The 16,457-nt window shown below is 34.4% G+C and overlaps 1 protein-coding gene across 1 annotated transcript; it reads left to right on the top strand.

Annotated features, from left to right (window-relative positions):
• Positions 1 to 206: 206 nt before the first annotated feature.
• On the top strand, positions 207 to 14,936 carry FBXO8 (F-box protein 8). Its single transcript, XM_003205534.4, has 5 exons — positions 207 to 574; positions 2,791 to 2,917; positions 9,329 to 9,447; positions 11,101 to 11,297; positions 12,090 to 14,936. The coding sequence occupies exons 1-5, from the start codon at positions 246 to 248 to the stop codon at positions 12,275 to 12,277; spliced, it is 960 nt and encodes a 319-aa protein (XP_003205582.1). The 5' UTR covers positions 207 to 245; the 3' UTR covers positions 12,278 to 14,936.
• The last annotated feature ends 1,521 nt before the right edge of the window (positions 14,937 to 16,457 follow it).

Raw genomic sequence — 16,457 nt, 5'->3', positions numbered from 1 at the left:
AACAAGAAAGGAAATACACTGAAGTTGGGAATGGCTTCTAGCTGCAATATATTAAGTTCTTAAATGTTGTCCTTATGTCAGTCACAGCATGTTTTTGTGTGTTCCCCATTCGTCTGGATGATTTTGACTGTCCTTTCATTTTGTAGCACTTCATTGTTTCTAAATAAACTAATTTAATTAAATGTTAAAGGAAATGTGACTATGATAACATATAATTTGGCTTTTTATGTCCAGCAGGCTCACAGATGGGTCAGGGACTCTGGAGGGTTGCTAGGAATCAGCAACTGCAACACCAAGGATTCAGTGGACAAAGCTATCTTACCAGAGAGCATGGTAGGAGAATAGCTACTAACAATGTCTCCAATACAACCCACCGGAAACAAGCCCAAGGAGGCATTGACATCTACCACTTGCTGAAGACAAGAAAATCTAAAGAACAAGAAGGATTCATTAACTTGGAAATGCTGCCACCAGAGCTTAGTTTTACCATTTTGTCATATCTGAATGCAACTGATCTCTGTCTAGCTTCATGTGTTTGGCAGGATCTCGCTAATGATGAGCTCCTCTGGCAAGGGTAAGCAAAAACAAATGCATCACCTGGGAGTAGTAAAAATAATTGTCTCAAATCCTGCTTTGTATTATTCCAATTTTAGCAAAGGTTTAAGTTAAAAGAGATTTGGCATAGGGGAGAAGATGAACACAGTTTAAAAATGTGTAATTATGGATTTCTAATTACTACTAAGATAGTGAAAGAGGTTTCTGTATACACAAATGTGCTGGGTATAAGCACATGCATGTATTACTACAGACCTGTTTGGTGAGAAAAAAAACAAAACAAGGACTCATTCACTTTTGTTTTAAATCAAAGCACAGCTGAAGTGTTTGAAATTCAGAGAAATAACACCACGAATACCCAACTTGAGCAAGTAAATCTGTTTAGCTGAAGCTCTAGGTAGAAAGGAATAAGAACTCTACTTTAGTTGAGTTAGAGCAACGCATGCCCTTGTTTTTTGGAAAACAGCAACAGAAGAAAGGGGGAAAGAAAAGGCCAGTTCTGCAAGCACACAATGGAATTTCTACTAACAGCTGAAACATTTATACAACATGCAGAGGCAATTCTGTCTGTTTGTATGTCCGAGAAATGAAGGAATATTCTATCAAATAAAATTGTGCAAGATGAAAATTTAATTAAAAACACCACATTTCATTCCGGTGTATCAGAGCACTAGGAAAGAATCCTATGAAAGCACACCTATCTTTAGGGTAGATTGTCAGTAGAATTTGTCTTCTTTCACAACACAGCCTTATCCTTTAATTTAATTGACAGTGAGTGATATTAATGTAACAAGTGGGTTGCTGTTCCAGGTCCTGTTTATTTTCCTTTCGTTGTGCTCTAAATTATTTCCTTCTCTCAGTCTATTTGCTTCTCTGCATTTGAAGCAGCTTCTCCTCAGTTCACTTCATGAACTTCATCAAGACGATAATGCAATTATAACTTCTTAGTCATAGCTGTTCTTTCATTCAGGACTGTTATCTTGGCAAGAAGTGGTGGTTCTAGTGAAGGTTCATTTAAGCTTATAAGATTATGTGCATAAAATAACTTTGCAGTTTGCTATCATATTGTTCTTGATCCTTGGTACCAAAACTGTGCAAAATACAAATAAATTTCCAGTTCTAAGGCACAAGTACATTATAGCTTCTTAATTAAACAATATATATTCTTAATATAAGGGTTAAAAAAGTATATTTCCCTCAGAGTTCACCTTGGGAAACAGCTCAATCATTTTTAGTGAAATTTTCCTTAATATTCAGTTCAGGTATATATTTGTTTGTGAAAGTTTGTCCTGGTTTAGCACATTTTTATTAAGTCTCAGTTTACATTATGTCTGCTAACATCTTAATTTTTAATAATCTACATATATTGAGTTTAGAATTTAGCGAGTTCTACAGTTGTGTTCCAGAACTCAGTTCAAATAAGACTCAAAATGCTGAGAGAAAAATCAAGTTTCTTTCATGTTCTACTTCAGCCACCTGAAGAATTCTAACCACTGTGGCCAATTTTTGTTTTTGTTTTTTTTGGTTTTTTGTTTTTTAAACATATGTTAAAGCAGAACTAGAACTGAAATAAGGAACTTAGATAAGAAGCAAAGCACCTAGGAAGTGAAAGTTCAAGGGAAGTTTAGACAACATCATCAAGGAAACTGAGACAAGGAACAGAAACTGATGAAACATGGAGTCAGAGGCAGGATAGAAGAAACCTTGGAACTTATGAAAAATATCGATAAAATATTTATGGAGGCATAGGGTTTAATCAAGTAACCCAGAGTCATCAAGACTGGGAAAAGGATGAGTAGAAAGTAGCAGATTGCATATTTTGGTCCAGATATGACATTCCACTCACCACACAACTAGAGCACAAGAAAAGAAACACAGATTTTTAATCTGATATTGCTGCAAGAGAATAACTTGTCACTTCTTACCTACTGTTCAGATACTAGGAGTGTCAGAGGTTTCAACTGTGTAGATGTCATTACAATGCCACCTACTGGAATACATTTTGAGGTTGCACTAGTATATACCAAAACCTACAAAAAAAAAAGTGTCATCATAGTTGAAGACTTTAGAAACAAACATACAGAAAGGTTAAGAATTAAGTGTTACGATCAGTCTTATTTTGAAGTTTTCTTATTGTTTGAGTACTTGGCTTTGCAGTGTTAATTACATTTTGCTTCTGTAAATACATAAAATACAGAAAAGGTTTTTGATAATAGACTAATTCTGTTTTCATAGGTTGTGCAAATCCACTTGGGGTCACTGTTCTATATACAATAAGAATCCACCTCTAGGATTTTCTTTTAGAAAATTGTATATGCAGCTAGATGAGGGCAGTCTCACCTTTAATGCCAACCCTGATGAGGTAAGTGAACCATTGCTGACAGTAACAAACATATTAAAATATTTGTGGTTGTTCTTTTATAGTCATAGATACATTAAAAGGCAAAGCTTTAGTATTTCTTCTTCTATAGGAATGGTTAATACTAAGTTATAGCCCTATCCTGATTTTTTTTATTTTTTTTTTGTCTATGGTACCTGTGTGCATCATTTACACAGCTTGCCTCTTAAATGCTTGGTATAGCAGTCTGACCTACAGATGCCAGAAATTCCTTACCATGTGTTGACTTGGAAACAAGAGGGAGACCCTAACTGAAGAAGTGGGGTATTAAAGAAAAAAAAAAAGTGCTTTCAAATGCAGTCAAATGCTGTTTCAGAGTATGGGTTTGCTCCCACTTTACCTGACTTCAGTTATAAGAGAATGAGGAATAAAGTGACAGCAATTACTTTTGTGACAATTATGGTTTCTCGGAAGGCATTTTTAAATACTTGTATGGTCAAGGATCACAGTGAAAAAGATATATTGCTGAACTACCTGAAATATCAGTTTGATTTTATTTCTGTGGATTTTTATTCTGTGTAAAGAGAATCTTCTTCATAGTATGTAACACTATATTTATTTTCTAAAAATACCTGAAAGGTTTCATTTTATTAGTTTGTGTAACTAACTGGAAAAGACAGCTTGTGCCTCTCTCTCACTTTTCAAAGAGGAAACATGTTTGAGAGTAGATAACTAAGTATTTTCCAGGCAAAAACTAATTCTAAAGTGATCAAGACAGTATTTTGTACATAAAACTAGACTCCTCATGCTGCATGTTTATTAGGAAAAGATGGTAGACAGTTTTGAACATTAACTTCCTATGTATGTTTGTATGTACACAACGAAGTGGTAGCTGAACAAATCCAAAATAGAAAAAGTCATGAAGAGATACACTTTCAGGAAACAAACAGTTTGCACTGCTGATAAGATGCAGAAAACAAGAACTTGAGGCTGCAGGGTGAAATAAATAAAGTAGTCATACATAGATCATTGCAGCAATGGGATTTTGTTTAAACTCTTGCTTTATCTCATGTTTTGCTTGATAAAGAAATTCATTACTTCTATTAGTCATAAATAAGTATTCTGTAATTTCTCTCACAGAGCTCTGCTTTGAACTTTGGTAGGTAGTGCTGAGACCTCAACACCTGCCACTTGAGTGATTAACATTGATTTTCAGCAGGATTTTAATGAGTTTAGTAATAACTGTAAAGCTTTCCAAATGAAAATGTATCTCAAGAATATATCAAGTTTCAGTTGGCAACTGCCTTGTCTAATTTAAATTACAATAGGCGTAAAGCATTTGGATCCTTCACAAAAGGCATTGAGTGAAAGCATCAACATTTTTCAAGAAAACAAAGATAAGCAAACTAAAGCTACCTTATAGTATACCTAAATTAAATATTAAATTTGTTACATTAACATGCTTCTTAAGGCTTCTTTATGGTTATGTTGTACAGTAGTAGTACAAACTGCATCAGGCCTAGTGAGAGATGAGAACCTCAGGGTATCTCCTATGCCTTCTGTTCCTCTCTCCCTGTGAAGCACCATAGCCTGGTAGGAATTATTCATGGCCTGAGTTTCAGGAGAATTCATAGATACCAGAGCTTTTCTTGTTTACAACTGTGATGTTGGCAAACTATTATTACAAGGACACTGTGACTGGAATATTTGACATTCCACTATTACAAATTGTGTCTTGGAATTTCCTGCCAAACTCTGCTTTACATTTGATAACAGACCTGATCAAATACTATAAAAATAGGAATACTTACAGCCACAGGAGCAAGATTCTCCAAAGGACAGCGCCCATGTCATGAAAATGGGTAACCAGGCTCCACAGCAACAGCTCCAGAGCTAGCGGTGGCTCACGGGGTAGGGAAGAGCATCTACACGCTTTGTGGTAGGATTCTCTGGTTAGCCATTGTTGTGTGCATGGTGTTGTGATACCTGCTGTAATTTTATGTATTGACTATGTGCATGAGCTTGCATAATTCATACCAGGTGCTCACATTCTGCTGAAAAAAGATGTGCATAATCACATTACATATAATCTGAAAGTTTTCCAGTGCATGTTTTGTTTCTGATTTTTTGTTTGTCATTTTGTTTTATCATAGTGGCAGAACCAGAACCACTATAGCCAAGATTTTGGGATTTGGTTTTTGTTTCTTTGGGAGAGGGCATGGTTTAGAGTTAGTACTAAGACTTGAATATGAGTATTTTGTTGAACCTGCCAACATTCTCTCTGCTGTATTTTATTTAGAAGAGTGCATAACGTATGTGAAATGTTTCTTATATAGTGCTCATTCTATATCATGTATGCTTATGACATAGTTTGTCATAACCAGAAGTTATTTTCCACTGTTCTGTATACAGTTTCCAGTTCCCTGCAAAATATACTGTCAAATTAATTACATGGGTCTATGCTATGGAGTTGCATTTGGAATGGAAAGTGGAAAAGAATACTTCAATCAGAAAAGATCTAATTGTTGTTTCTTTTTTATCAATAGTGTTTCTTACATATTATTGAATAGCATTTATTTGTATGGATGTATTAGAATCTGGACAATACAAAAATACTCAGACTGCAATAAGATCAGGATTTCCTGTACATAGTATAACAACTGTAAAGAGCAGTAAGCAGAGGCAGTGCTCATGCTATGACTAGTGTAACACAATGGAAAGTGCAACAGTGACAGCAGAGCAGCAAGATCCCAGGCTGTGATAAGTGAGGATTTGCTCAAATGCAACAACAGTAGGCACAGAAATAAAGGAAAGAAGCTACTTACCTTTAAAAGGCATCAGGTACACAGGGACCTCCAGAGAGATCACCTTACCTCTGCTGCCAACCCTTAAATGAGGTCTGGGAAGGGATGGATCTTGTCTCCACCCCTTCCAGTCATTCAGGTGCATTGCATACACCTGAGCCCCCCTGGGTTGGCCCTCCCTTCCTACCAGGTGCTCAGTCATTAGTTCAAGCCATGATGGCATTTCCACTACACCTGGCTTTCCAGTTTTATGGAAATTGTCTCATTCATTAGCAACTGCCCTTAGTTTTGCAATAATTATCAGTCCTTGGGTACTATATAATTTGTAATGGCTTAGATAAAGCACCATTACTTGGCTTTTAATTATAGGTAGTCTGTAGATGATGGAATATTTACTGTTCTGTGTTTTGTTAGCCAAATTTTTGGAACGCTTATTCTCTTTCATAGTGGTCTACTGAGCAAGCCGAAGCTGACATGTGCTATGTTATTTGTCCTAAGAATGTTAAAAGTGTGTGTAAGTGACAGGGGCAGGAAGTTCTTTACGTGAGTCCAACTTCCATTCTAAGTGTGTGAAAAGGTGAAAAGGACCCAATAGCTGAAACCTTTTGGAAACTGTACTTTAAAGTCACAGGATTTCAGTCTTCCAAATTATCAATTATGGAAGCTACATGACATGAAAAATATTTCTGGAAATAAAAGATTGCATCACAAGTGTGTATCACTGAGAATGCATTTGAAAGGCATACAATGAAAACAATGACATTCAAAATGCATGTTCTTCATTGTGTCCACATTTGTCAACAAGTAACGTGGTCAGTGTATGACTTCATAACATAGGAAAACGATCTTATAAATACCTATTAGAAAATATCAAATTGATACTGTGTATTTTGTTCTGGAAGAAGCACCATGAAACGTATTAATACTGTATTTCTCTAAAAAAATGTGATTATTACTGCATATATCTAATTATAATTAACTATTTACTAGTCGTGTTAGTGTTACCTAGAAGCTCTGATTACAAATTGGTGCCCTATATACAACATAGAACAACAATCACTGACCTGCAGAAATCATCTGTATATTTGGCCTAGTGTTTAAATTTGAATTCCCATATTTCCTAGGCTTTAAGAATGTTTTACCTTTTAAAACTACTTAAGTTGACCAAATTGAGCAGTTGTAGAAATGTTTGATAAATTTCAAATTTTAAGTGAAATTTGTCTTTACTGAGTGATTTATTTGGCACATATTTTGCTGTAGTATTTTTAAACATGCATTAGGTAAAAAGCTTCACGGTGTCCTAATTCTGATTTGGCATCCAATTCCATTTAAATACTAAAAAGATGAACGTGTGTGGGAAAAGACAAAATGTGATTTCAGAAAGTTCTGTCACCAACTTAGAATGCAGTTAGTTTGTTTTGTGTGCATATGTAAATAAAAAGGACAAAGGAAACTACAAATGTCTGAAGTTCAGCAGTAGCACCCATGGCCGTGGAAGGCAAGGTATCTTTAAGGCATCTTTCCTAAATCTCTAATGCTGAGAGCATTATAAGGCCAACTAGATTCCACAAATAGCTACTGGAAATCTTTACCCTTGTGCTCTTCAGCTAATTACTCATCAACTAAGCGCAACTAAGCTTGTCCTGCTGTACTTCGTAAGTGTTTAAAACACCTCTTCAGACCTCATAGTGGCACAGTTCTGCCTAGCTGAATTCAGGCAAATGCTGCCTAAGAGAATCACCAGATGACTGAATAATAATCTTAGCGTAGGATTTAATAGTGCATAGAACTACTTATTTCAGTTAATGTACCTGTCACAAGCAACCATGTTAGCTACCAGATGTGATTTATTTGAAACATGGATTCTGAGAGGAATCCGAGGATGTTTACAGTGTTAGAAAAAATAGATTAGAAAATATGCCTTAAATCTTGAAAATAAATTTAATTTTGAAAACTTAAGAACTATAAAGAGAAATCAGATTTATATTGTTGCAAAGTATTTGTCATTGCTTAAGAAGAAATAAATAGCAACTTTAAAATGATGCGTGTTGAAATATATTTATCCCTGTTTATTTGTGAAAGTGATAAGGAAAATGAATAAAGAGACTGCATTCACAGGGGATATATGGTCAACTGTTGTGTGGTGGGGAGAGATTGGGAGTTAGAGACAGGGAACACAAACATTTTGCAGAGATTCAGTGGCATATCTGGTGGAGATCCTTTATTGAGTTGTAATGTACTAAAGAAATAACTTTTGACATTTACTGGATCAGAGAAACCAACCTACCATCTATCTTAAAGCAGACATTATTTTCATATTGCTTCAGCTGTGAAATGCCAGGTATTTTCCAGATGCGTTGCAGAAGCGTTTATTAAATAATTGCAGCAGAAATATGCTTTTAGAAGTGTTACTGACACTCCCTTGATAGGCCTCAGTTTGTATTACCTTAAGCAAGTGCTCATTACTGAAGCAAATACTGAAGTCTCATTGAGGCAGGATATCCTTAAGAGAGGCATAGATAAGCTGAAAGTAAAAAGAACTGGTGAAGCCCTGGTGTCCTGCTGGTAGTCATGTGCAAACTGCCACCAAAGAGGAATTAATAAGCAGTTGATACTCATTTTGATTTAATTTCATGTTTAGCTCTAATTCAAGAAAGTACTCAACCTTATGTTGCCCATCCTAACTACAGACAGACTTAAATATCATCTAAATTGGACCTAAATGCAAGCTTATAATGCAATGCATTTCACTACTGTCTCAAATTAGGATTCTTCTTAAAATCAGAGGCTAATATTGCTAGTCTTTTTTTTCCCCTAAGTGTATGGAGCCTTCAGATTTGTATTTATTTTAGGGGGAAAAAAAAATCCTTTTAACAATATCATATGCTTCTTCACTGCTGTTTTCTATGAAATTCGGCGTGTGTATTCTATAAGAAATGTATGCTTGGCAAACTGTGGAAAATTCTACAAATTATAAAATGAATATAAAATATACACACTAGTCCTGTCTTTCTTAAAGCATTTTTATATAATAAAGCGTTCTTATTTTCGTCTATGCATATTTTTATATGTCTATTTATATGTTTATATTTACCTATGCTTTGAAATCTGCGTGCTTGTGTTTATTTGCCGTATTACACATTTAAACAAATGCATTTAATGCATCTATTTGAATGTGATTCATCACATACATGTGTGAACATTAATGTTTTAGTCAAAGATATTAAAGACAAAATGTATTATGGCTAAGATTTTCTTATCTTTTAAAGTTCTGAAATAAAAATCAATGGTTAAAATGTATGGTTAAATAAAATTATACAATATTAAAACACTGTAATTGAAATACTGCTGAACTACCATGCTTGTATGAGATTCATAATTTTAAATGTCCTACTCTAAGTATATGTAAAATCTCAACCATAACAACGAACTAGGTTCCTTTGCATTTGATTTGTAATTTTAGATTGTATTGTGCATGTTGAAATTTGATTGAGAGGAAGTGAAGTTATTCAGCTAGAATAAAATGTGAGTAATAAGTGGGATAATTTTCTTGTGTTGCTAAGTACAGTACTTGTTCCTAACCATAATATGAAGATGAAACGTATTTATGCATACATGTTTTTTATCTCAGGGAGTCAACTACTTTATGTCCAAGGGTATACTAGATGATTCGCCAAAGGAAATAGCTAAGTTTATCTTTTGCACAAGAACACTAAATTGGAAGAAGCTGAGAATCTATCTCGATGAAAGGTAATTTGAATTTCTTGTGAGGAGAAAGCTGCTATTTGTTTTCAATGCACAGCAACCCTGACAATAGTTATTTTGCTTGTAATTTTACTGATGTAAAAATACATGGAAATTCAACTGTATAATGCTGCTGCTAAATCTGAACAGTTCTTTAGTTCCAGAATTTTGATCATATAGGAACCTCTGAAAATACTACATATAACCAATGACTCTCACATAGTTTGCTCTTTCACTATTTTTGTAATTCTTCTTATAAATTGTTTAGAAAGTATAGTTTGCATTTAAGATGCACAGGATACTCTCTACTGTATGACTGTTTTTTATATATATACATATATTCAGATTTTATATATATTTACTGCCTTTTTTTTTTAATCTGGTCTTCCTTTTTTCATATGTAATATGAATGTTAATAGGAAAAAGCAGTTGTTCTACCACGTGATTGCAGCTTTTTAACTCACGATCAAGTCTCTAAACACTATTTGATTTTCCAATGTTTCTCAAATGGGAGATATGCTCACTCCCTAAGATGTAGCAGAGCACGCTCTGGCTGAAAGCAGCAAGGTACATTCCCCCTGCTGTACCATGCTCTCCTATCCCTAGAGTGCTTTCTTTTGCCTACCAGGATATCTTCAACTTTGGGTGGTGCAGTATCAGGAAAGAGGAGTGCAAACTACAAATTCAAACAAATTTGATAGAGGAGGAAAGTAATACCAATACTTAAATAGGAAGAGCAGGTGAACAGCAGCACTTATAGCAGGAATCCTGTCATGCATCTCATTCCCCTCAGCCTTCACTGCTAAACAAGTAAAAGCAGTCATTCTTTGGTGTCACCATCAGAGACAGATCTATGCTGTAAAACTTCAGATTATCATGTTTTAGAGCAATAGAAAAAACATGAGAACATTTACCAGATGAGACTGCAAGTTACTGATTAAATTTAGCAATACCTACTGCTATTATTCTTCCCTTCATAAAGTGAAATCAGGCAGAAGAAGTTAAGAATTAGATTTCTAGACATTAAAACACCCCACATGGTATTGAAATATATAATAGAAAGCATCAACATACCAAAATATTTTCTTTCCAAATTTACTTCAGATGTCTTCTGCACATCTGTTTATACATAGTTGAATCACTATAGCTAGTTTGAATCACTTCGTTGATCCTGTGTTCAGTGGAAAACACTTGGTAGCACTGTACCCTGATGGACTTAACCTTTCAAGAGGTTTTGTAAGCAAATTTTATCTAACTGAAACCTTTTTTTAACAGGATGCTGCTATAATAGTTTCTATTTAGGCACCAAAACATGTACAATGTGCACAAATATATTCCCTTTACTGCATTTTTAATGACTTCGCCAGATAATTAAATTCTGTTAGCCTTCATGTGTACTGTAAATGAATATGCATGCAAAGAAATTTCTATTCTATTATATTCTAAAGAAATTTTTATGGCTATTATTGCAAGTGTCTGATGAATGTGTATTTGTTCCTTGTATTATTTTACAAAAATGAAACAATAGAATAAAACACTCTAAAGCTCCAAAACTATTCTAAACCTTCTATTTTGATTTTTAAACCTACATTTTCATGAACAAACAAGCTTTTAAAAAAAAAAAACACTTTTCTAATTACTGAGATTTTCTTCTACTAGGCGAGATGTTTTGGATGACCTTGTGACACTGCACAACTTCAGAAATCAGTTCTTGCCAAATGCACTGAGAGAGTTCTTCAGACATATTCATGCCCCCGAGGAGCGCGGGGAGTACCTTGAGACTCTCATAACGAAATTCTCTCACAGATTCTGTGCTTGTAACCCTGATTTGATGAGAGAGCTTGGCCTAAGCCCTGGTAAGCAAAAAGAGCTTTTGTTCAATGAATCACTCTCTGTATTTCTGTGTATGTTTGGATGATGTTACAGTTCACGTTAGATTTACAGTTAGCATCTAAACAAATATTTCTCAAAGTACAAGCATGGCTTGATAGCATCCTTCATCTTTGTTGAGGATTCAGTCATTATCTCATTTGTGTTGAAAATGGGTAAATGAATAACATAAAGTTTGTTTTCTTTATGTTTTCTTTCTAGTTGATAAGGGTGGGGGTATTTTCATGTTAGTTTTCCTTCACTTTTTTTCTGTGCTTAAGCTCTCTAGTATCTCTAAAATCACTTCTGCAAAGGCTTGCACATTTAACATTTTGCCCTGTGGATAGTCCCACAGAAAGGAGAGGGAATTTTGGACCTCACTGAAATTAAAAAGTATTTCTGACTGGTAGCATGGTGCCAATTTTTAGCAATGGGACTGCTTACATATTAAAGATAAACTTAGGAGGACGTTGGCTTTAGATTACAAAGACTTTAGGATTCCATTTAAATGAATGTGTATAATGATATCAGTGATTTTTGGATACTGTAGGAATATTAAGAGATTTGTAAAAGTTTATTTAGCAGTGTGCTGATTCTATTACTTTTTAAATGGTTATATTAAATTTTATGACAGTGGGATGTTCCTTTGAATTCTATTATATATTTTATATATGCAATTTTAGGCCCAAATGTTGAAGACTGCATAAGAGTTTTGGTCAGGCAACAATATTTTTAATGATCATAATTCCCTTTATTTTATTTTATTCTCTTTTGTCTAGATGCAGTTTATGTACTGTGTTACTCTTTGATTCTTCTTTCCATTGATCTAACCAGCCCTCACGTGAAGAACAAAATGTCAAAGAGGGAATTCATCCGGAATACACGACGAGCTGCACAGAATATTAGTGAAGATTTTGTAGGGCACCTTTATGACAACATCTACCTTATTGGCCACGTGGCTGCCTAAACGCACAATTTGCTAGCACAATTTGTAATTTTCAAAAACTACATAGTTTCAAGAAATAGATTATTTTGTAGAGATGGGGGTTATTTTAGTGCTGGTCATTCTAACCTCTGTATGCAATCAAAGTTTGAGTGTAAGTGTATGTATGTGTAAACTACCTTTTCTATCTATTTACTGTGGGAATGGAAGGATTTGGAGATTTGTTTTTCATAATTTTTTTAATTTTGCACAAAATAGTGCCGTAGTCTGACACAATTAATTACAAATGTTAAAACTGACATTACAGTCTAAGCTGACAAAGTGGTGGATTTGTGCATTAGATCTGCTTGAAACTTTAATAAGTTCATTCTTTTTAAGATACTGTGTAATGTGTATATATTTAACTAAAGAGATTTATAATCATAATTATTTTATTGTAAAATATTTTAACTAAAATTTCTCCTTTCTCTTAAAAGTGTACTTCCTTCTTTTGCATTAAAGTTTTTTTTTACAGTGCTAATTACCTCAGATACATAAGTTAGAGATACATAGATCTCAATACTGTGATAAAGTTTGGTTGGTTGTTTTTTTTTTTTTTCTGAGAGACGACAGAACACTTGTAAAGTATCTAAGTTAATATTTAATACTATATGACTAACTTGAATAACCATATTGGTCACATAGGCATAGCCTAGGGAAAATGTGCATGTTGCACAGAGATAGAAAACTTATTTTGCTGGCACTAGTTAATGACGGTGTAGAACAACTACAATCAGCTATTCAGCCCTGTAAGCAAGGAAAACTTAAACAGGAAAAGCAGTGTAGGGAAGCTAACATTGCTGCTTTCAACCATCTCCCTCAGTTTGGAAGTGTCAGTGATGGAAACGGCCAGGTAAATTTATAGCAGATGACTCGTTGTTAAAGCTGTTAAGAGCTGTGGCCGAGCAAGCTTAGAGTGGTGAATGTGCAAGACTGGAGCTGTTTCAGACTGTTTTGGCCAACTCAGACTCTTCCTAAATATCTTCTGTAAGTAGATTTTAAATAGTTCTAGACTTACGAAAATACTTGAAAAATGGTTTCAATCAGGTTGTGTCTTATATTCTCTGAAACATGCAGAATATTAGCCGTGCATTTGCAGTACAAGTGCAGGAAGTTATTAAGCATTTGCCTTGTTTTAGTTTATACTGCAGTGCTTCTCATAAACTGACATCATATGTAGTTGAAATAAGAGCCATTCCTTAATCTCTTCCTGATTATATTTGTTTATATAATACTCAGCTATCTCTAGCATCTGTTTTTATCATAATAACTAATAGATGTATCATTTTTACATACCACACCATGAGATGAGGTAGGAAGATGTTCTTAGTTGTGTTTTACAAACCTCTGTAGAGGTAGTTGTTGTTTGTTTTTAGTGTAAGAAGCTTATGGCGAAGCCAGAAACTGAATGCAGCTCATACTCATAGACATATACTTTGCCTACACTGCTGCTTTCTTTTTGGCACTGAGTGGATATTACATTTGTCTTAGATGTGAGAAGAGTGATGACTGACAATATACTAATTTCAAACTACATAAGGGCTACAGAAATAATGGGGGAAAAACAGAGCTACTGCTGGTACCTCAAGTATTTAGTAAAAACAGTTATGCTCATCACTCTAGTCCACACACAAAAATGCACCCAGAAAGAATTGTATTTTTTAAGTAAATTACCTCTAATCAAATTTAAACATAATTTGTATTTGTGTGGCATACATGACCAAAGTCAGGAGCCAGCAGTATTGCAGCAGTCTTCCTGTGAAGTTTTACAGTATTGCTTTTCTCTTTCGGGGTAAGCTCTCATCACTTCATTTTGGGTCCTTTCATATATTTCAGAAGGCTCAAGGATGCATTCCTTAATCATTAGTCATTAATTAATGTCAAACAAAAAATGTTAAAAGCATAATATTAAATATTGCCTTAGGAAAAGGTCTCTAGTCCTGTTTAAAAAAAAAAAGTTGTTAAAAAAAAAAACCATGAAGGGTAAGCATGTGTTCCTTAAAGTACTTTTACATGAAGGCTCCAGAATACCACTTCCTAAAATACACTCTTCAGATGTTACATACATACAAATAGGAATTCCATGAATTCTGAAGTTTCAACAAGTTACAATCTTATCAGGAAAAGTTTTCTTCTGGGACCACAAATGCAGCTCAGAGTCTAATTCTCTTTTTCCTGGCACCTCCGTTGACATCAGAGATAGTGGTTTTGATTTTACACTGATATGAGAGTACAATTCATTAATCTACATTTCTCTTAATTTCTAGTGACTCTCAGTTCCTATCCTCAAACAGATAGAGAACAAAGCCTCCAGGCAGACAGAATGTGTTCTTTCTGGAGTAGTTGAATACATCTATTAACAAGGTTTAGAAAGCTTCAAGGCCCATGTAACAACCAAGAAGATAAATTAGAAATAGGTGAATATGCTTAAAGTTTCTGTATATCCAGAAGGAAAAAAAAAATTACTCCTATAAATATCAGCTTCTGATCTTCACAAGAAATTTTGAATAGTGTTAATTGATTAGCACCCAACTCATGTTATGCATTATATTAGCAATTCAGAGTGGATAGAAAGCATCTAACGCAACGTGCCATTTGTGAATTCTTTTAGAAATATCCAATAAACCAAAACTGACAATAAACATTTCATCTGTCCTTTTTTCTTTTGAGGTTTGAGTCATTCTGTACAGTGGTAGATAAGCAATTTTTTCATTTCTAAGGATCACAACTTTCCATAAAGTTAGACAGTTTTCTGCCTTGTTTTAAAAGGGGTGGAATGCTGCATGCAAAAATTAAGCATATTACCAATGGCAAAGATAAAGTTATCTTAGTCATGCTCCAGAAGTACTCTACAATGGAAGTTTTGGGCAATTTCTTCTTCAGTGCACTGCTACTTTCTCCATGTATGTTTTAAAAGAAAATAGTGATAGATACTTCATTGATCCAGGTGTTACTAAGTCTGTTCATTGGCGTACTGTGAAGATAGCTACTTGATCAAGCATTTTGGAAGATTTAGGTAGAGGATCCCAAATCTAGTTACATGAGCATGATCATATTCCCAAGGTACTCTGTGGTTCCACTACTGCATGTCCTTTGAATTTTGGCCATGCATCTTACCAGCTTGTACCAGTACTCTGCGTTCCTCAGGAAACTATGGGATAACTTCATTCTGAAGGAAGAGGCTGCAGCCCATCCCCCTACAAATGCTAGTTATTCTGCTCTTAGAATACCAAAGCTGTGTTCTGAATGGCCATTTCTGAAATTTTGCTGAATTTGGTACAGTTTGGATATGACAAAAGGACAGCTGTTCCTTGTTCATGTAGAGGAAATTAGTATACCATAGTCCATGTCAAATGTCACATTATACAGCTCATTTTTGGCTGTATTAAATTCTGAGACTTCATTTGTTTAAAGAATAGGATGTATATTACATATTCATGTGGCTTAGTTATAATCAGTTTCTGACATTCTATGTTTTCTCATCTTTCTAAAACTTGAATAGTTTCCACTCACCCTCCAAACTGACTTATACTGGTTTGACTACTCAAAATAAAACAAAGCTTGTTCAACAAATGAGAGCCCAAATTGTTGTAGGCTAGAGACAATCTTGTCAGTTTTGAAGTGGGCAAGAAATTCTCATTCAGGAAAAATAAATTAAATTTGTTCTCTTCAACCTCTCCTTCCTATTCCCTCTAGTGAAAGGAATCTACACTGGAAAATAATATATTTAAAATAGCTTCAAAATAAAGATTAAAAAAAATAAACTACAAATAGATGGGCAAATAGATCTGACTATTTCCTCTGCAGTATACCGGAATTTAGTAGCATCTATTGCATAAGTTTATGAGCAGGAATAGTTCTTTTTTGAAGTGGCAATACTTTTGTTCTCCATGTAAGGCTGTGCAATCTGATATTTTTTCTATTTTTTCAAAATAAGTATTAAATTACTTCTAGTATTTAAGCAAAGATTGAAGTGCAGTAACTTTCTCATGTTAAAATAATGATTTTAAGTGTTTAGAAAAGTCAAATTTACTTGCCTTATATTGTATCACAAATGAGAATTTAAGATAAGGGTTTTTCTTTTCACATTTTTCAAGTAAATATTGAAAGTAATAAACATTAGGGTAGATGATTTGTCCTCTGCCATTGTAAAATCTATCACTAA

Source organism: Meleagris gallopavo, chromosome 4 (assembly GCF_000146605.3).
Source record: "Meleagris gallopavo isolate NT-WF06-2002-E0010 breed Aviagen turkey brand Nicholas breeding stock chromosome 4, Turkey_5.1, whole genome shotgun sequence".
Taxonomy (NCBI): Eukaryota; Metazoa; Chordata; class Aves; order Galliformes; family Phasianidae; genus Meleagris; species Meleagris gallopavo.
This window is presented reverse-complemented; position numbering and strand designations above follow the sequence as displayed.